Raw genomic sequence first — 18818 nt, 5'->3', positions numbered from 1 at the left:
CCGGCTGCTCCCAGCGCCCGGCGGCTCCGCAGGAAGCGGCGCAGGCCCGGCCCCGGCGGAGGAGGGGCCGCACCGCCCCCGCCCCGCCACCGGCAGCGCCGCCGCGATCGCCCCGCACCGGCACCGGCACCGCCCCGCACCCGCAACACCCCCAACCCCCACCCCACCACCACCACCACCCCGGCCCCGCTCCCGCACCGACTGCCTGAATCCGCATCCACACCGGCACCCGCCGCCCGGCACAGCCTGGTCCCGGTCCCGGTTTCGGTCCCGGTTATCCTGACCCAGGTCCTGGGCGTCAGCCCCGGTTCTGGTTCCAGCCCTCAGCACCCCCACCCCCCCACCCCCCCCGCCTGCTCCTGGACATCCCCCTGGCCCTGATCCCCGTCCCAGTCCTCGGTGCCCTCCTGGTCCCATTCTCAGTCCAGGGCAATGTCCCGGTCCTGGTCCTGTTCGTCATCCCCGCTTCGGGTGCTGGGCACCCCTGTGGTCCCGGTCCCGGTCCCGGTCCTGGTCCCACACACTCCAGTCCCAGCCCTGGGCATCTCCCACTTGTCCTGGTTCTTTTCATCACCCGCCCTTCGGGTCCTGGGCACCCCTGTGGTCCCGGTCCTGGTCCTGGTCCAGGTCCCATACACCCCAGTCCCAGCCCTGGGCAGCTCCCACTTGTCCCAGTCCTGCTCCAGACACCAGCTCCGGGCACTCATCCTGGATCCAGCTCCAGCCCTGAGCAGCCGCCCCCCCCCCCCCCTCCCCCCGAGTCCTGTTCCCGGTGCCAGCTCCGGCACTGGGCACCCCACTCCTGTGCACCCCCGCTGTCCCCACCCTGGCCCCATCCCAGGTGCCCCCCAGGGTGCAGCGTGGGCAGCCAGGGTCAAACTGGGGGTCCCGGGACACTGGGGTTCCCTCCCTGCCCCCAGCAGTGCAGGCAGGACACAACGCTGGGGATGTGCGGGATGGGCCACAGCATTCCCTGGGTGTTCAGCAGGAGATTTCGGGGGGACTGGGGATCATTTGGGGTCTGTTGCTTGCTCTGGGATCCTATAAGCACTTGGAGCAAGGGGGGACACCCTGGTGTCACCATGGGGATCCCGCAGGCAGCTGTGGGGGTCAGACCTCTGCGGCACTGCCGCCCCAGGCGGGAGCCACCGAAATGGGGCCCGATCCTGTCCCCCACCACCATGGGCCAGGCGCCGCAAGTGACCTCAGCGCTGGTTGCCGAGGAGATGCCTCGTGACGTCATGGGGCAACGGGGCTGGCGGGGAGATGGGGGATGCTGTACGGGGACCGGGGCGGGGGATGCGACCACCGCCGCCTTCATCACGGCTGAATAATAACGAGGGGGTTCACCCCTCGGCGGTGACCCCGTGGCAGGGTGTCGGGGGGTACGGCGGGGTGGGGGGAGCCGGGAACGTGGCGCCGGCGGGAGGCCGAGGCGGGCGGCGGAGGCCCAACCTCGCATTGTTCTCGGGCGGCAGCCGGAAAACACGACGCCCGCCCCGGAGAAACGCAGGCGGAAAAGGAAACGGGGCCGGGGGCCTGCGCCTGACGCTGCTCGGGGGGTGTGTGGGGGGAGATTTGGGGTGTCCCCCACCCCTCCAACCCGGTTCCCACCCATCGCCTTCGCCCCTTCCATGCCATGTGCCCGGGGCCTGCTGGCCCATGGAGGGGGGGGGGGGGGGTGTCAGCTGGGAAATCAGCTTGAGGAAGGGTGGGATTCGAGGATTTGAGGGGAGGGGGGGTGGGGGGGTGTGGGCTGAGTGCCAGCGAGGTGACCCATTTGCAACCATCCCCGCTGGGTCGGAGGCCACGGTGATGGGCTGAGCAACGCGGGTGGGGGGAGCGAAAAGCCAAAAGAAAGAGGAGGGGATGGGGGGGGGGGGAATGCAGAACAGATCGACTACAAATCCCATGAGGCCGGGCGGTGCGGTTAGCGGGGTGGGAGGCCCACGGGGGGGGGTTAAAGCACCGGGCGGGAGGTGCCGTGCCCGCCCCGCCCCGCGTCGTCCCCCCACCCCCACCCCCCCCCCCCCCACCCTTCCCTTTCCCTTCCCGAGCCCCGCGTCCGTCCCGTCCCCCCCCCCCCCCCAGCCCGCCCCGCTCCGCCCCACGCCGCGCCCGCCGCGCCGCTCCAGCATGCACGGAGGATGCTCGCGTCTTGCTCAGGCAGGAAGGGGCCGGAGGGCAGGTACCCGCTGCATTACCTCGTCTGGCACAACCGAGCCCGGGATCTGGAGAGGGAACTCAGCGCCAAGCAGGTGGGGATGGCCCCGGGGTGGGTGGGTGGGTGGGGGGGGGGACGACGACACACACACCCGCACAACGACCCGACGCGGACCTGTTCGGCTGGGGCTGATGCAATGCTGTTGGGATGCAGCTGAGCTCCTGGTTTGGGGCTGGGATGAGGATGGAGAGGAGGAGGAGGGTGCTTTCTGGGGTTGGCAGGGTCGTGTGGGTGTTTGGGGGGGGGGGGGGGGGTTGTTCGTGTCCCCCCTTGCACCCCGGAACTGTGTCAGCCGCCTCCGGGGTTGGCACGGAGCGGTGGGTACCACCCGTGGGGTCTCCTGCATCCCCTGGTGCGCGCAGCCCCGAGCATCCCTCCCCACGTGTCCTCCGCTCCCCGCTAGGCCGCTGCGGGTCCCCGGCACCCCGACCCACGCCCCTGCATCTCGGGGTGCTGCCAGCCCCACTGGGGGTACAGCCCCCAGCTCCCCACCTTCAGGCTGAGCCCCTCTCCAGGGGGGACACAGGGCCCTTGACGCTTCCAGGGTGCAGCTTCCCAGCCCCAAGAGGCCAGGAGGGTTCTTCTCAGGGTGGGGGGACCCACTGTGTCCCCCCAAGCCGGGAACCCCCCCCCCCCCCTCCCTCCAGCCGGCCGGTGATGGAGCGAGGCCACGGGTGCATCCCCAGATGGGTTCCCAGCCTCTTTCTCCCCCGTGGCGTTGCAATTCAGGTAATTAAAACCCAACCCCGAAGATGCAGGAAACCGCAGGCGCTGGAGGGAGGCCGGCAGCGAGGCTGTGCCGAGCATCCCCGCTCCCTTGGCCCAGCTCCCGGCACCCTAAGGTGCTGAAGGCCACGCCGGATGGACCCCACCGATGCACGAAACGAGGCGGGGGGGCCCTGCGTGTCGCGCCGGGATGCTCCTGCCGGGATGCAGGCGATGGCTCCTGCCACACCCGCTTCCATTGTGGGGGCCAGCTGAGGTGGGGGGGGGGGGGGGGGCTATGGCAGCATCACCCCGGCCCCCCCCCCCCCAACACCATCACTGGCTGTTTTATTTCCGTGGTAATTTGGGGTCATTTTTCCCAGGAGCCCAGCACGGTGGAGATGAAAGCTGGGTGCAGGCGGCAGCGGTTCGGCGGGCGCAGGGAGATGCAGGGGCTGCGAGGGTGGCTCCGGCCCCGCTCGCCTGCAGAGAGGCTTTCTAACCCCCCCCCCCCCCTCCGCCGCCCCCCCAAGCGTGGCCAGTGGAGGGGCTTTGCCGTGGCCCCTGCTGCCGTTTGCAGGGCGAGAGCACCCCAGGGGTGCACAGGGGGGGCCCATGGGTGCTGCAGGCCAGACCCCAGGGCAGGTGGGGGTTTGAGGGAAAGGGGTGGGGGCCAGGCTAAGCTGAGCTCCCACCCCCCCCCCCTGCCATCTCTCCAGGGCATCTAGGGACACGGCTCAGCCCTTCTCCCTGCCAGAGCATCCCCTGGGTAAGCAGGTCAGGGCTCGCGCTGTGTGTGATGCGGGGGGCTGGGTGTCCCCCTGCCCGGGGGCTCTGTCCTCCCGCCACCCCGGGAACCCACGTGGGGGGCAGTGGCACCGCATTGGTGTCCCCCCCCATGCAAGCGTTTTGGGTTAGGAAGCGCCGGGGCAGCTGGCACCATTGCTCCTCTCTGTGTCCCCATAAGGGCCCTGCGTGGGTGACTCCTGAATTGTCACCACGACCTCCTATCCACGCTTGCCTCCAGCTGGGGAGCGAGGGCCAGCGGGTCCCCGTGGTGGGGACAGCGCGAGGACGTGGCAGGCAGTGACACGGAGCCCCTCGTGCCGGGGACACCCCGCACCGCAACCTGCCCCATCACACGTGGCAGGGACCTGGGAGTGCGCAGGGACAGCAGCGCCCGGCACCGCCTCCCCACGCTGGTCCGTGTCCCCCGCCGCCCCTCGGGAGCAGGCGTTGGGGTCCCCCACCCCGAGGACAACCCCGGCAGAGGGGATGCGCTGTGCCACGTGCCCCGCTGGCACAGGAGGAGCGGCCGAGCTCTGGTCCTGCGCTGCACCGCTGCCACCCCGAAGCCATCCCTGTCCCTGTCCCCAGCCCCGGTGAGTGTCACGGTCGCAGGACGGGCAGTGGTCCGAGGTCTGTGCCGCAGCCCCCGAGCCGGAGCCATCCCAGTGCCAGGGCCCAGGACTGAGCTCTTGCTGGCAAAAACTGGGTCATGCCATGTCCCCCGGGCTTGGCTCCGGCACCGTGTCCCCACAGTGGGGACCCTCGTCCCGCCCGGTGCTGATGCAGGGCTGCGGCTGGGGACCCCCACTGAGCCTGCAGCACCCGTCCCCCGGCTGGGGGGCGATTGCTTTAATTAGAGTCATTTCATTAGCGCAATTAAGAAGCAGCAGTCGCCTGGAGAGCGTTGGAGCAGCACGTTGGCTCCCGGGGAACCAGGGGGGGGGCTGTTTTGCTCTGACAGTGTGGGCAGCCTGGGGGGTCCCCCTGCCTGCTGAGCCCCTGGGGATGAAGGGCATGGGGATGCCCACAGCCCGGGCAGGGATGGCGACATCCCTGGGGCAGAGGGACTGCGGGACATGCCCAAGAGCGAGGCAGGGACTCGCTGCGGGCGAGAGCCTGGGCGCCGGAGAGCCCACACCCCACTCCAAACAGCTCCAGGGTGCCTGGTCCCAGCTGGCACCTTTGAGTCCTGCACCCCAGGTTTGACATCCCAGGGGTGGCATCCCCAAAACCCACGCCTTGATTCGGGGTTCGTCCCCACTGCCCCCTGCCCTGGCAGCATCCGACCACCCCTCTCCGGGCACAAGGCTTCTGTCCCGGCTGGGTGCTGGGTGGGGGGCCAGAGGCTGGACCCCCACCTGCCACTCCATCAGGCCCCGAGCCGTGTCCCCAGCCCCGGTCACGGGTGCGACGCCGTACCCCGCGTGGGAAGCGGGGCCCGTGGGTGCTCGGGGTGCCCACCGCCGCTGTCGGCGGGCGAGGGATTCCTCGGGGCTGGCTGGGCGCCAGGCTCCGGGCTTGGCACAAACAAATCGCAGCCCCAGCGCGCAGCTCCCCAGGGCCTCGGGGATCCTCCGAGCAGCCGCTCCGCTCACGCAGCCGTCCGCCCCCGGCTCAGGCAAGGGAACACGTGCGCCCGCCGCAGCCCACGTCGCCCGCCGCGCTCCCGGCCCTGGCGGAGGGGGGGCTGCCGGCAGCTGCTGCTTGGCAACTGGGCAGCAGCCCCCCCAAACCCTCCAAATCCCAGAGGTGGGGGGCTTTTCCCGAGCTTGCAGCTGCATCGATCCCTGCACCGTGCCGGGGACATCTGTGCCTCCCCCCGCTGCCACGCCGTACCCCCTGCTCCGTGCCAGCATGGTGGGCGCAGCCCAGCCCGACCGTGCCGAGCCGTGCTGGGTGCTGGCAGCCGCTGCCATGCTCTCCCCACCCTTCCCATGGGTTTAGCAGCGGCTGTGGGGAGCAGGGAGAGCCTTTTGGGGTGCAGCACATGTGCGTCTCTTGAGGGAGCTCAGGAACGGGGATGCTCTCTGAGATACCAGCAAATGTCTGCTTTCCCTGACTGCTCCGACCGGGAGCCTCGCATCTGCAGGAGGGCATTGGGGGGCGAGGTCCGGCCGCCCCGGTGCCCCCTGAGCCCCGCAACCTCCCGGCAGGCCGACATCGAGCAGTTGGACCCCCGAGGACGCACCCCGCTGCACCTGGCCACCACGCTGGGCCACCTCGAGTGCGCCAGGGTGCTGCTGAAGCATGGCGCCGACGTGGGCAAGGAGAACCGCAGCGGCTGGACGGGTGAGCCGGAGGGGGGGCTCGCTGCTGCCTCGGTCTTCCATCAAGCTGTCCTGGCACGGGCACAGGCACGGGTACGGGCATGGGCACGGTCAACTTGATGCTGCAGCTCCCCAAGGGACAGCTCACACAGTAGGACATACACGTGGCTCCTGTGCAGCGGCCAGCTCCGGCGTGCCGTGCCGTGCCGTGCCGTGCCGTGCCGTGCCGTGTGATGCCCCTGGGCACTGCCCCTCTCTGCCCTGCAGTTCTGCAGGAGGCCGTGAGCACCCGCGACCTGGAGCTGGTGCAGCTGGTCCTGCGCTACCGCGACTACCAGAGAGCCATCAAACGCCTGGCCGGGATCCCCATCCTGCTGGAGAAGCTGCGCAAGGTACCTCCTGCCGGAGGGGGCTGCTGGGGTGGGGATGACGGGGCGGGGGACGCCGGCCATGGGTTCCTCCTGACCCCGCTGTGCTCTCTGCAGGCCCAGGACTTCTACGTGGAGATGAAGTGGGAGTTCACCAGTTGGGGTAAGCTCGGGGCAGAGCGTGGCTGGGAGGGGAGCGGGAGTTTCCCAGCAGAATCCCCCAGCCCCAGCACCCATCCCCAACATGGGGGACACCTGGCCCTTTGCCCCCCACCACCACCCCAAGCTTGCAGACACCCGTCCCACCAAGGCGTGGGGTTCCCCAGATGTGTTCCCCACCCAGCTCAGCGCTGGCAGCCCACTCGGGGGTGCAGGGTGGCCCCATCCCCGGCTGGGCTATCGCCGTCTCTCCCCAGTGCCGTTGGTGTCCAAGATTTGCCCCAGTGACACCTACAAGGTGTGGAAGAGCGGCCAGAATCTGCGGGTGGACACCACGCTGCTGGGCTTCGACCATATGACCTGGCAGCGGGGCAACCGCAGCTTCGTCTTTCGGGGACAAGGTGAGCCGGCACGGGGGTCCCCCATGCCGCCCTCGCCAGGGAGCGCTGGCAGAGCCCCTTGGCACCGTGACGTGGTAGGGGACCGTGGTCACCCCCGCGTACCCTGACCCTCCTCCCTGCAGACACCAGCGCGGTGGTTATGGAGATTGACCACGACCGGCGGGTGGTCTACTCGGAGACGTTGGCCCTGGCCGGCCACGACCAGGAGGTGCTGCTGGCTGCTGTGCAGCCCACCGAGGAGCAGGTGATGGGGCGGCTGACGGCCCCCGTCGTCACCACCCAGCTCGACACCAAGAACATCGCCTTTGAGAGGTGGGCTGGGGGCGGCACCGAGCGCCCCCCCCCCCCCCCGCCCCCCCGCCGGCCGCAGGGTGCTCGCACCCTGGGCTGTCCGAGCGAGACCATCCATTGCTCACGGTGCTTCGCGTCACCCCAGGAACAAGTCCGGGATCCTGGGCTGGAGGAGCGAAAAGACGGAAATGGTGAATGGGTACGAGGCCAAGGTGAGGAGCAGGGGCGTTGAGACGCCCGCGGAGGGGGTACGGCCGGTTGCGGGTGGGGGGGGGGGGTATCCGCCTCTGCCATTCCCCGCTTCTCCGGCCAGGTCTACGGCGCATCCAACGTGGAGCTGATCACGCGGACGCGGACCGAGCACCTCTCGGACCAGCACAAGGGCAAGAGCAAAGGTGGAGCCGGCGTGGGCCGGGCGGCCAGGGCGCTGCGCCGGCTCTGGCCCTCACCCCCTCCTCTCCCGCAGGCAGTAAGACCCCCCTGCAATCCTTCCTGGGCATCGCCGAGCAGCACGTAGGGCCCAACAACGGGGTGAGCGTCCCAGGGGTCCAGAGCGGGGGGGGGCAGGTGGTCCCGCAGTCGGAATTCCCCCTCCCCGTTCACCCCGCCGGGCTGTCCCGCAGACGCTGATCACGCAGACGCTGAGCCACGCCAACCCCACCGCCATCACCCCTGAGGAGTACTTCAACCCCAACTTCGAACTGGGCAACCGAGACATGGGGCGGCCCATGGAGCTCACCACCAAGACACAGAAGTGAGGGGGAAAGGAGCAGAATTGGGGGGGGGGACACACCCTCCCCCCCCATCTCCCCTCCGACCGCTGCAGAGCCCCCGGGGTGGGGGGGGGGGGGGCAGGCAGGGGTCCCCAGCCCAGCGCCTGTCCCCGGCAGGTTCAAGGCGAAGCTGTGGCTGTGCGAGGACCACCCGCTGTCCCTCTGCGAGCAGGTTGCCCCCATCATTGACCTCATGGCAATAAGCAACGCGCTCTTCGCCAAGCTGCGGGACTTCATCACCCTGCGCCTCCCGCCGGGCTTCCCCGTCAAGATCGGTACGGGGGGAGTCTTTGCCGCCGGTACGGGTGGCGCAGCCAGCTTCCCTCCCTGCTTTTTTTTTTTTTTTTTTTTTTTTTTCCCTTTCCTGCAGAAATCCCCATCTTCCACATCCTCAACGCCCGAATCACCTTCGGGAACCTCAACGGGTGCGACGAGCCCGTCAGCTCCCTGCGGCACAGCCCCAGCAGCGAGGCCCCCTCGCCCAGCAGCGACTCCTCCAGCGTCAGCAGCTCCAGTTCTCTGAGTACGTGGGGTTGGGGGGGGGGGGGGGGGGGACACGGACGACGGACACGAACACGGCTGGTGGGGTGGGGATGACACAGCGGGGGTACCCGACCCTACCGACGCCTGTTTCCCCGCAGCCTCGTGCCGGGCGTGCGAGATGGACCCGGCGCTGTTCGAGGTGCCGCGGGGGTACAGCGTGGTGGGCACCCACCAGGACGCCCTACGGGAGGATGAGGATGACCTGCTGCAGTTCGCCATCCAGCAGAGCCTGCTGGAAGCGGGTAGCGAGTACGACCAGGTGGGTGCTGCCACCCCCCCCACCCCCCCTCCAGCTTCCTCCTGCCCCCCCACCCTGGCTGTGGTACCCCGCTGCCCTGGGATGCTCCCCCCACCTCACCCCATCCCTGCATCCCACGGTGATGGGTCAAGGCTCGTGCAGGGGAACCGGGTTTTGGGTGCTGGGGGGAGATGCCACCCCCTGAGCACCCCACCCCCCTCACACCCCCCCCCCTCCCCCCGCCACAGGTCACCATTTGGGAAGCGCTAACCAACAGCAAACCGGGCACCCACCCCATGTCGCACGAAAGCCGCCGAGGAGACAGGTTGGTAAGGTCCGGCCAGCCCCCCCATCCCGGGGGGGGGTTGTGGTGGTGGTGGAGGAGCAGGATTGGGTGCCAGCCCCGCAGGGACCCCGGCTGAGACCCTGCCACCCCCCCCCCCAGGACTCCCCAGCACACGGCGACCCCCCGTCCCCCAGTCACCCCAGCCCCGGGGGGGGGGGGCGGCGGGGGGCCCAGCGCCCTGTTCCCCAGTTACGCGGAGCAGCTGCGGTTGGCCATGGCGCTGTCGGCGCGGGAGCAGGAGGAAGCCGAGCGCCGGACACGCCAGGAGGAAGAGGAGCTGCAGCGGATCCTGCAGCTCTCGTTGACGGAGAAGTGACCCCGTGCCCCCGCTGAGCCCCCCCCCACTCACCCCAATGGGGCTGGTGCCGTGTATGGGGACACGGAGGGGGAGCGGGATGGGGGGGAGCCAGCCCAAGCACTGAGGAGGGCAAATGGGGAGGGGGGGTGTGTGTGTGTGTGCAGGATTTGGCCCTGGTGGAGGGGAGATCGTCCCCATAGCCGGGGTGGTACTGAGGTGTTGCGGGGGGCGGGGGGGAGGGGGAGAAGCACCCCACAGCAGGACAGGGTGAGGGTGGGTGACAGCCCTGCAGCGGGGGTGATGGGGACCAGGGGTGGCAACCCCACAGACTGTACCCCACTCCTGGGACAGCCCTAGCCCCCCCCCCCCCCCCAAAACCACCCTATGGGGTGCTGCTCAGCCCCTCGCCCCAGGAAGGCGGTGGGGGGCACATCTTGCCCCAAATGGGGGGGGGGGGAGAGGGGGTTGCCGCTTGTGTAGGGCTGCCACTCGTGTGGGGGTCCTGAGGTGCCCCCAGACCTGGGGGGGGGGGGGGGGAGCTCTGCCCAGCCCCCTCGCCCCCCCCTCTGCCCAGGCGCTACCAAGTGCACTTACCCGGGAGCTGCTCTGCCTGCCAACGGGGGAGGGGGGGGGGGGTCAGCCCCATTGCACCCCACAGCCAGCGTGGGGCTCCACAGCCGCCCCCCCCACCCCACCCCAGCATGGGGGTCCACTGGAGCAGCCAAGGGGGTGCCTGCAAAAGGCTGCCCAGTATCACACCCCCCCCCCCCCCCCGCCCCATTACTCCCTGCTCGCATCTCCCCCCTGCCCTGCTCGGATGCCTCCCCCCCCCCCCCCCCTTGGCAGCGCTGCACCCCCTCATCCTGGGCACTCACTGCCCCCGAGAGAAACCTTACGTCAAATGGTGCTAACCCCCGGCTCCCCCCGCCCCGGGCTGCTCCTCCTTTGCACACAGGGGACCGGGGGGCTGTAAGGGGGGAGGGGGGGCCGGGTTTGCTCCCCTGAGACTTTTCGTAGCGGCCAACACCCCCCCCCCCCCCCCCCCCCCCATCACCACTCCATGCACCCCACAAGCGACGTCTGGGCCAGGGCCGGGGGAGCCCGAGCAGCTCCGACCGCGGCCAACACCAATAAATGCTCTTTAATGTTTGTCTCTCTCGGCCTCTCTCTGCCTGGGCCGGGGCCGTACTGGTAGTGGGGGGGGTGCACTTATGGCCCCCCCCCCCCACCACGGCAGTCCCATGTCCCCGCTACCCGGCACACGGCCACAGGCAGCTGAGCTCTTTATTAAATGGGGGGGGGGGGGGGCCCAGGAGCAAAGAGCCGGTTGGGAGCACCCACTGAGGGAGGCGATGGGGCAGGGGGAGGCGAAGGGGGTGATGGGGTGATGGGGGGGGGGGTGGGGGGGGTGTAGCACCGTACCCAAGAGCATCCTGGCTGGGGGGGGCCTGGCCTGACAGCTCCCCATCCTGGGAGGATGCTGGCATCCAGCTTGCAGGTCCCCGAGGAGGGATGCTCAGCAGCCCCAGTCTGCGGGGACCGAAGCGGGGACCCCCCCCCCCCGGGTGCTGCAGCGGGGTGACATTGTGGCAGGCCACCCCAGGAGCAGGATGCGACCGATGCCAGTGGAGGGGTGTCGGGGTGTTGGGGGGGGGGGTGTCAGGTCCGACCCTGCTCCCTGCAGCCTTGGCTCCTGGGGAAAGAACACGGCTCTGGGCTCCTGCCCTCTGCGGGGTCTCGGCTTTAATCCCCGGGGGGGCCGGGACAGTCCTCCCCGTGGCCGTGGCCGTGGCCGTGACGTTAGTCCGTTCCGTTGGTGAACTGGCAGAGTTTGTCCTCCAGGTCGGAGATGCGTTTCTCCTGCGCTTGGACCATCTCCTTCAGGGCACGGATTTCTTCCAGCACCTCCTCCAAGGCTGGCCGCTGCAGATGGGGGGGGGGGAGCACAGATGGGGGGATCACTGGGGAGCCCCCTCCAGCCCCTCCAAGCCCACCACAGGCGGGGAGCCAGCCCCTGCTGCGACATCCCCAATCCCCAGGACACTCACAGAGAAATTGGGGTCACAGGTGGAGTGGCTGTGGCGGCGGCCCGGGGGGGGTTTACTGTCCAGGATATTCTTTTTGACCACCTTCAGTTCCCGGTTCTTGATGGGGACGTAGCCGTCCCGCAGCGAGATGAGGATGGGCTCCGCGTCCTTCCCCGACAGCCACTCGTCCGCCTCCAGGGCCGGCTCGGGACCCGGCGTGTCGGGGTACAGGTCGTCCTGGAAGAGGTCTGACTGCGGGGGCGAGGGAGACGGCGGTGAGATGGGGGGGGGGATGCGTGCGTGTCCCCCAGACCCCCCCCCCCTTCCATCTCCCCTGGGACCCCCGCGAGCTCACCTTGCGCGGCACCGTCATGACGATGGGCTCGCACTTGCGCTCATGCAGCTTGAAGAACCTGCGCGGGACAGAGGCGATCGGGGTCCGGCCATCCCCTTGACCCTTCTGACTCCCCCCCAGGACCCCCCCACTCCCCCCCAGGACCCCCCCACCACCCCACCACCCCCAGGGTTCTTACCTGGCGATTTCACACTTGCTGACGTCCAGCCCGCGCTTGGGCATGAAGCCCATGCCCCGCTGCGGCTCCTTGCTGCTGTAGGTGTTCAGGTAGTGCACGTAGGGTGCCTCGTCCGTGATTTCGAAGTACCGGATGCTGCTGTCACCCTGCGGGGACGGGGACGGGTGTCAACCAGCCCCGGCACCCCCAGGGATGGGGTGGCAGGGCGGGGGGGTGCAGCCCAGGGTGTGGGGGGGTGGGGGGTTACCTTCCCGCAGAGGTAGACGATGCTGGAGTCGGGGTCGTAGAAGGGCAGCAGGACGCCGTTGCTCGTGTCCATCTCCTGCAGGGCGATGGGCTCCTCAAAGTTGTTCTGCGGGGCCGGAGTGGCAGAGGGGGGGGGGGTGGGGGGGTGAGCGGTGGTCCCCAAAACCCCCACCCTGGTTAGTCACACACGTTAACCACGGCACACCGCAGGGACGGGGCTCGTCCCCCTCCTCGGGGTACACAACCCTCCGGGTGGGCAGCCTGGCATGCCCCCCCCAGCATCCCCTACCCCGCTCCCTCTTACCTGCACAACTGGGTGCACCCCAGCCTGGCTTGCCCCCCCCCCCCCGTCCCCATCGCTCCCTGCACCCCCCCAGCCCCCTCCCCATGCCCAGCACAGCACGGCACACTTGGGAACTTGGCATCTTTTTTTGGGGGGGGGGGGGTGGGGGGGTGAGGTTGGGATGCAGCAGGTACCCCATGCTGGAGCAAGGGGGGGGGGCAGAGGATCGGGGTAAGGGGGGGGGGGGGGGGGGGCAAGTTCCCGGGGCAGCACTCCATGCGGCCTCGTTACCGGGTCCCACAAGCCCAGTTCCCGCTGGCTCATTCTGGTAAAGCCCGTGGTAAAGAGGTATCCTTCCCGCGTGAAGATGGCCCGCACGGGCCTCAGCCCTTCGTGGGGGGCAAACCTCTCCTAGGAGGAGGGGGAGAGAGTCAGCACGGGGCGTGGGAAGAGGGGAAACTGGGAGAGGGGGTCCGGATCTGTCCCCCGAAACAGCCGCTGGGTCCCGGTCCTGGGGAACGCACGAGGTTTTCAGGGCGCACGCGGTGCTGGAGAGTATTCCCGGCACCCGGCGCATCCCCGGATCGACCGGGCTCCGCGGGGTCCCCGGGACGGCGCCGGCCGGAGAGGAGCCGCCATCTCGTACCAGGTCCCAGAGGCCCAGCTGGCGCTCGCTCATCTTGCTGAAGCCGGTGGTGAAGATCTTGCCATCGGCCACGAAGATGGCGCGGATGGGGCGGGCGCCGTCGTGCGGTTTGGCTTTCTCCTGCGCCGGCCGTTAGCGGGTTAAAACCAAACACAGAGACGCGCGGGTGCGGGAGGTTAGTAGGGTCAGGCAGGCATGGGATGGGGGGGACCCCGCGGTGGGATGGTGGGTGTGGGGGGACACGCGGTAGGACCACTCACCGCCACGACCTGCTGCTTGCGGGGGTCGATGACGCGGACCTTCTTGTCCTTGCAGGTGGTGACGAGGAGGCTGCCGTTGCGGTTCCAGCCCACGTTGTAGATGAGGTCGGTGTGCATGTCCTCCAGCACCAGCAGCATCTCCCCCGTGCCCACGTTCCAGAGGATCACCAAATTGTCACAGCCTGCGGAGGACCGATGGGGTTAGACGCCGTCACCCCCACGGATTCTCCCCCCCTGCACCCCGATCCCGGGGAGGGCGACCCGGGACCCCCTTACCTGCGCTGAGCAGGACGTTGCGGGCGGTGGGGTGCCACGAGATGATGCCCACCCGTTTGGAGTGTCCCTCCAGCGTCACCACCGGCTCCGTGATGTTGCGGACGGGGACGTAGTCGGGGATCTGCCACACCTGGGGGGGGTGGAGGGGCGTGACGGGACGGTGAGGGGGGCACGGGGTGGCAGGGATCACCCCGCAGGTGAGCGCTAAGTGGCTGAGGGCCTCGGAGCCAATTAACCTCATCGTTAATCCCGGCTCAGGGTGGCGAGGGGACGGCAGCAGCGCCTGTATCCTGGGGTGCATCCCAGGCACTTGGGGTGCTGGTGGGCACAAGGAGGGGGGCACGGCCACGGCGCAGCCCCCTGCCCCCCCATCCCCCAGCTATTCCTGGGTGCTGAGTCGCCGGGGCGGGTATATTTAGCACAAACTGCTGCATCATGGAGAGAGCAGCCGCCGCCAGCGTGAACGCATGGCACTGGGGCTAAAAATAGGCCAGTGACACTTCGCAGGCAGCGAAGCGGGGGGGGGAGGATGCTCCGTGCCGCTCCCCCGGTACCCACCGTCCCCCTCCCACCCGGGGTCCAGCCCCTCACCATGACGGTGGTGTCCTCCGAGGCGCTGGCGATGACGTTGTCGTTGTGGGGACACCAGTCGATGTCCAGCACGGGCGCCGTGTGTCCGGTCACCAGCGGGTGGTTCTTGTCCACCCGTCCCGTCTGCAACGCCGAGGTGCTGGGATGAATCCCCAGAGGCTGGGGGGGACGACGGGGACGGGGACGGGGACGACACCCTGCCAGGTGCCCCCCAAGCCCCAGCCCGGCCACCACGTAGGGCTGGGGCACAAGCGGGGACGCGCAGGACACCCCGGAGGTGGCCAGAGCTTTGCACCAGCCTCGAAGGGGGAACTGAGGCATGCAGTGGGAACGGGGCTCGCACAGGGACACAGAGAGGAACGATGCGCGCCGGGAAAAGTCCTTTTGTGCCCCTTCTGATGGCAAGGAGGGGCTGGGATGGGGTCCCCAGCCCCTCTGCTGGGGTGGGCATGGCAGACCCTCACCCCACTGGGATGCTCCCTGGGCATCGTGTGCCCCCGGGGAATTTGGGCTGGGGAGAAAGCAGCCGGCGGTTTCCCCCCATCACCTCGGTCGCCCCCGGGACGTCACCCACCCCCCAGTTGTCCCCGCCCCGAGCCCCCACGCGAGATTGGGGATATTGTGGCAAAGCTGGGGAGGGGGGGGTGGTCCAGGCCCACGGCAGCTCCCCAAAAGCAGAGCCCATCAGCATGTCCCCCCAGTACATCCCGGGGAGGGGGGGGGGGCAGACCCTGGCAGCCTCCCCGCTCACCTTGGCAAGAGGCAGGACGATGAAGGCCCCCCCACCGCCGGACTCGACGATGATGGCCACAAACTTGGGGTTGACGGCACAGAAGGAGCTGTCACACGTCACCTTGGAGACACGAATGTCCTCGTACATCTGGTCAGCCTTCACCGGCTGCCCGAAGACGTGCCGGAACTTGCTCTGGCGCACCACGCGGCGGCTCATGGCTGGGGGGTGCAGGGTCAGGCTACGACCCCCACCTTGTTACAGCATGGAGGGGTTTTGGCCCCCCTCAGGCCTTGCGCTCCGAGACACCCCCCCCTACCCTGGACACAGCGGGAGGCCTGGGGACACGGAGATGATGAGGGATGCAGGATGGTGCCCGATGTGGTCCCGACCCCGTGGCAGGGACCGGGGGTAGCCCTCGGTTGCGGAGGGGGGGAGCGAGCGCTGCAAGTGCTGGGGACGGGCATCCCGGTGCCAGAGCCGCTTGACGGCTGGGCAGGGACACGGCCGTGCCATGACGCGCAGCCGTGCCGTGCCCCGCGGCTGTGCCGTGCCGCGTGGCTGGCACCGGGGTTGGCACCTCAACGGCTGCAGTAGAGAAGCGGGGCTGAGGGGAGTTTGGGGCGGACACGGAGGTGCCGCGCACCGGGTCGCAGCTTGTCCCCTTGCGTCCCGTCCTGCGTGGGTGGCCTGAGGTCGCTCGGCTCGACCCAGCACCCAGGAGAAAAGCTGTGCCTCCAGCATTGCCCACCCCACACGTCCCGCCATGGGTTCCCACCCCGGGGGCTCCACGTGTGCCACCCGCTCTGCACCCCCAACCCACTCGCCCCGGGCGAGGGCTGGACCCTGCACAGCCATGCAGCCCCGTGGGCACGCCGGGGTGCGGAGGAGCCCCCCCCCGGCACCGTCTCCAGCCCTCGGCCGCCGCCAGCGCCCACCATCACCCATCTCTGTCCCAAGCCCGCGCTGCTTCTGGGACCTGCCCGGGGGGCATTGAGCCCCTCGGGACCCCGAAAGCCCTGGAGCTGGGGCTCTGCGGCACCCGTGAGCCACTGACCGCCCCAGGGACTCCCCTGGGCTCTTTTGGGGTCTCAGCCATCGCCAGGGGCCACATCCAGCCACGAAAGCACAGCCCGGAGTGCCGGGCACCGCTGCGCCCAGGCTGCAGGGCCGCTGTGGGCAGAGGTAGGAGCAGATCTGTTCCTCCACGTCCCCGCCGGCGGCTTTTGGCCGGGGCACGTGCAACGCCAAGCCAAGCCACATCTGCCAGGTCCCTGGGTGTCCCCAGGGGTCCTCACGGCCCTTCAGCATCGTCCCTGGCCTGGCAGAGCGGGTTTGGGTTGGAACCACGTCCTGAGGGGTCCCAGAGCCCTGCTGCTGAGCGGGGGGCTGGGTGCTGGCACTGCCGGCATCACCCCCACGGGCCCGGGCACGGTCCCCAGCCCTGGGGAGGGGTGAGTGGGCTCCGTGGGGACACCCGCCGGGTATTTTGCAGCACCTCATCCATTGCCAGCGGGAGCAGAGCTTGGGGTGTAGGCGTGCAGGGGAGGGGGTGACGGCCCGGCCGGCTGGGCGCAGGGCACGCAGCGTGCGGGCAGGATGCAGGCAGGGGCGCAGGGAAGGCGCAGGTGAGGTGCAAGCGCGGTGCAGGCAGAGGTGAGCAGGGTGCAGCGTGTAGGGTGCGGGCTGGGTTGGGTAGGGCGCAGGTGGGGTGCAGGCAGAGTTGGGCAGGGTGCAGGCAGGGCTGAATGGGGTGCAGGCAGAGTTCAGGCGGGGTGCTGGCAGGGTGCAGGCAGAGCTCAATGGGGTGCAGGCAGAATTCAGAGGGGTGCAGGCAGAGCTCAGGAAGGGTGCTAGCAGGGTGCTGGCAGGGCTCAATGGGGTGCAGGCAGGGTTCAGGTGGGGTGCTAGCAGGGTGCAGGCAGGGCTCAATGGGGTGCAGGCAGAATTCAGAGGGGTGCAGGCAGAGCTCAGGAAGGGTGCTAGCAGGGTGCAGGCAGGCCCGAATGGGGTGCAGGCAGAGTTTAGGCAGGGTGCTAGCAAGGCTGAATGGGGTGCAGGCAGAGTTCAGGCGGGGTGCTAGCAGGGTGCAGGCAGGGCTTAATGGGGTGCAGGCAGAGTTCAGGCAGGGTGCTAGCAGGGTGCAGGCAGGGCTTAATAGGGTGCAGGCAGGCCTGAATGGGGTGCAGGCAGAGTTCAGGCGGGGTGCTAGCAGGGTGCAGGCAGGGCTCGATGGGGCGCAGGCAGGCCCAAATGGGGTGCAGGCAGAGTTCAGGCAGGGTGCTAGCAGGGCTGAATGGGGTGCAGGCAGAGCTCAGGAAGGGTGCTAGCAGGGTGCAAGCAGGGCTTAATGGGGAGCAGGCAGAGTTCAAGTGGGGTGCTAGCAGGGTGCAGGCAGGGCTGAATGGGGTGCAGGCAGGCCCGAATGGGGTGCAGGCAGAGTTCAGGCGGGGTGCTAGCAGGGTGCAGGCAGGGCTCAATGGGGTGCAGGCAGAGTTCAGGCAGGGTGCTAGCAGGGTGCAGGCAGGGCCCGAACGGGGTGCAGGCGGGGTGCTAGCAGGGTGCAGGCAGGGTGCAGGCAGGGCCCGAACGGGGTGCAGGCGTGACGGGCCGGCCGGGGCGCGGGCAGGGGGTGCGCAGGCCGCAGGGGGGTGCGGGCACGACCCGGGGAGGGTGCGGGTGGGGTGCCGGCAGGGAGCGGGCGGGGCCGGGCGGGGTACGGGCGTGATGCGGGCGGGGTGCAGGCAAGGTGCAAGGCGGGATCCAGGCAGGACGGCCCCGCTCCCCGCTCCCCGGGCCGGGCCATTACGTTGCCACAATTGAATCCGCAGCGGCTGCTCGGGAACGACCAGAGGTCACTTTCCAAATATAGCCATCTCCTGCCGGGCGGCGGGCGAGGGGACGGGGGACCCGGGGGGCCTCAACCCAGCCTCCAACCGCCCCCCGACCCCTCCTTGTGGGGTCCCTTCCCTCCCCCTCCCGGTGCCCGGCCGCCGAGTCCCGGCCCGCCCGTTCCCCGGCTCCCACCTGCGCTCGGCGGTTCCCGGGCGCGCCCTGCGCTGCGCCCCGTTCCGGCTCGGCTCCGCCCGGTTCGGTTTTGTCCCGTTCCCGGTTTTGGTTTCGGCTTGCCTCTACTATCCCGGCCTCGGCTCGGCTCGGCTCGGCTCGGCCCCGCTTCACGCCCGGCGCACCGCGCAGTGCCGCTGCCGCAGAGAACAGCTGAGCCGAGCCGGGAGCCGGGGCCGGTACAGCCCCCCCGCGGCGGGCACCGGGAGGAGGGGACGGGAGAGGCGGGGGGGGGGGGGGGGCCCCGGCACGGCCCCGCCTGCCCCCGCACCCTGCCCGGCTCCCCCCCCCCTCCCCACCCCGCAGGGATGGGGGTCAGTCCTGGCATAGGTCCCTTCTCAAAAGCGGGGGGGCCATGGGTGCCCGTAGCTCCCCCCCCCCCCCGCCTTGGCACGGTGTATGGGAGCCCTTCGGTGCGGGGGGGGGGGGGGGAGAAGCCCCTCTGCCCTCTCCTGCCAGGCAGCGTTTTCCTAAAGCGTTGGGGAAAACCAAGAGCTCTTGACAATTCTGCCCCCCCCCCCCCCCCCCCCACCGGCTGCCATCACCCCGGGGGTCACCTCCACCCAGGGCTCAAGTGGGACACAGGGCTCGCTGGGCATCCCACGGGTCCCCCTCCCCACACACTGGGGCCAGCTCAGCCCCACGGAGGCCGTGGGCTGGCCCCGGGGGTCCCGACACCCACAGCACCCCACGGGCTCACCACCTTCCCGTCCCGTCCCCCCCCCCCCAGGAGCAAAGGGGGCTGCAAACCCACGGGG

The 18818-nt window shown here is 69.7% G+C and overlaps 2 protein-coding genes across 6 annotated transcripts; one reads left to right on the top strand and one right to left on the bottom strand.

Annotated features, from left to right (window-relative positions):
• Window positions 1-2097: 2097 nt before the first annotated feature.
• ANKRD13B (ankyrin repeat domain 13B) lies at window positions 2098-10162 on the top strand. Of its 2 annotated transcripts, none has more exons than XM_049803572.1 (15): window positions 2098-2258; window positions 5872-6007; window positions 6253-6377; window positions 6471-6516; window positions 6770-6913; window positions 7036-7225; window positions 7350-7416; window positions 7518-7599; window positions 7671-7735; window positions 7828-7958; window positions 8095-8252; window positions 8348-8500; window positions 8619-8779; window positions 9007-9083; window positions 9204-10162. In XM_049803572.1, exons 1-15 carry the CDS (start codon window positions 2148-2150, stop codon window positions 9418-9420), a joined length of 1863 nt encoding a protein of 620 aa, XP_049659529.1. In that variant the 5' UTR covers window positions 2098-2147; the 3' UTR covers window positions 9421-10162. The 2 variants fall into 2 exon arrangements, with proteins under 2 accessions (XP_049659529.1, XP_049659528.1); XM_049803571.1 differs by having other exon boundaries at window positions 9007-9087.
• Window positions 10163-10984: 822 nt separating this feature from the next.
• Window positions 10985-18153, bottom strand: CORO6 (coronin 6). Of its 4 annotated transcripts, XM_049802431.1 has the most exons (12): window positions 18022-18153; window positions 15016-15215; window positions 14265-14387; window positions 13674-13803; window positions 13398-13579; window positions 13138-13257; window positions 12783-12902; window positions 12210-12314; window positions 11963-12108; window positions 11785-11842; window positions 11451-11681; window positions 10985-11325 (listed from the first exon to the last, which is right to left on the bottom strand). In XM_049802431.1, exons 2-12 carry the CDS (start codon window positions 15211-15213, stop codon window positions 11203-11205), a joined length of 1536 nt encoding a protein of 511 aa, XP_049658388.1. In that variant the 5' UTR covers window positions 15214-15215; window positions 18022-18153; the 3' UTR covers window positions 10985-11202. The 4 variants fall into 4 exon arrangements, with proteins under 4 accessions (XP_049658388.1, XP_049658385.1, XP_049658384.1 ...); XM_049802428.1 differs by lacking the exon at window positions 12783-12902 and having other exon boundaries at window positions 15016-15248; XM_049802427.1 differs by lacking the exon at window positions 12783-12902.
• Window positions 18154-18818: the final 665 nt, after the last annotated feature.

This window comes from Accipiter gentilis, chromosome 6 (genome assembly GCF_929443795.1).
Source record: "Accipiter gentilis chromosome 6, bAccGen1.1, whole genome shotgun sequence".
NCBI lineage: Eukaryota > Metazoa > Chordata > Aves > Accipitriformes > Accipitridae > Astur > Astur gentilis.
The sequence above is the reverse complement of the archived record's forward strand: the minus strand, read 5'-3'. Positions and strand labels throughout refer to the sequence as shown.

Coding starts and splice junctions, on each gene's coding strand:
- ANKRD13B (XM_049803571.1), top strand. CDS start 2,148: ATGCTCGCGTCTTGCTCAGGCAGGAAGGGGCCGGAGGGCAGGTACCCG. Junction 6,517..6,769: donor GTGGGAGTTCACCAGTTGGG/GTAAGCTCGGGG, acceptor GTCTCTCCCCAG/TGCCGTTGGTGTCCAAGATT. Junction 7,600..7,670: donor GCACAAGGGCAAGAGCAAAG/GTGGAGCCGGCG, acceptor CCTCTCCCGCAG/GCAGTAAGACCCCCCTGCAA.
- CORO6 (XM_049802431.1), bottom strand. CDS start 15,213: ATGAGCCGCCGCGTGGTGCGCCAGAGCAAGTTCCGGCACGTCTTCGGG. Junction 13,804..14,264: donor CGGAGGACACCACCGTCATG/GTGAGGGGCTGG, acceptor CACCCCCCCCAG/GTGTGGCAGATCCCCGACTA. Junction 12,903..13,137: donor AGCTGGGCCTCTGGGACCTG/GTACGAGATGGC, acceptor CCCTCCTCCTAG/GAGAGGTTTGCCCCCCACGA.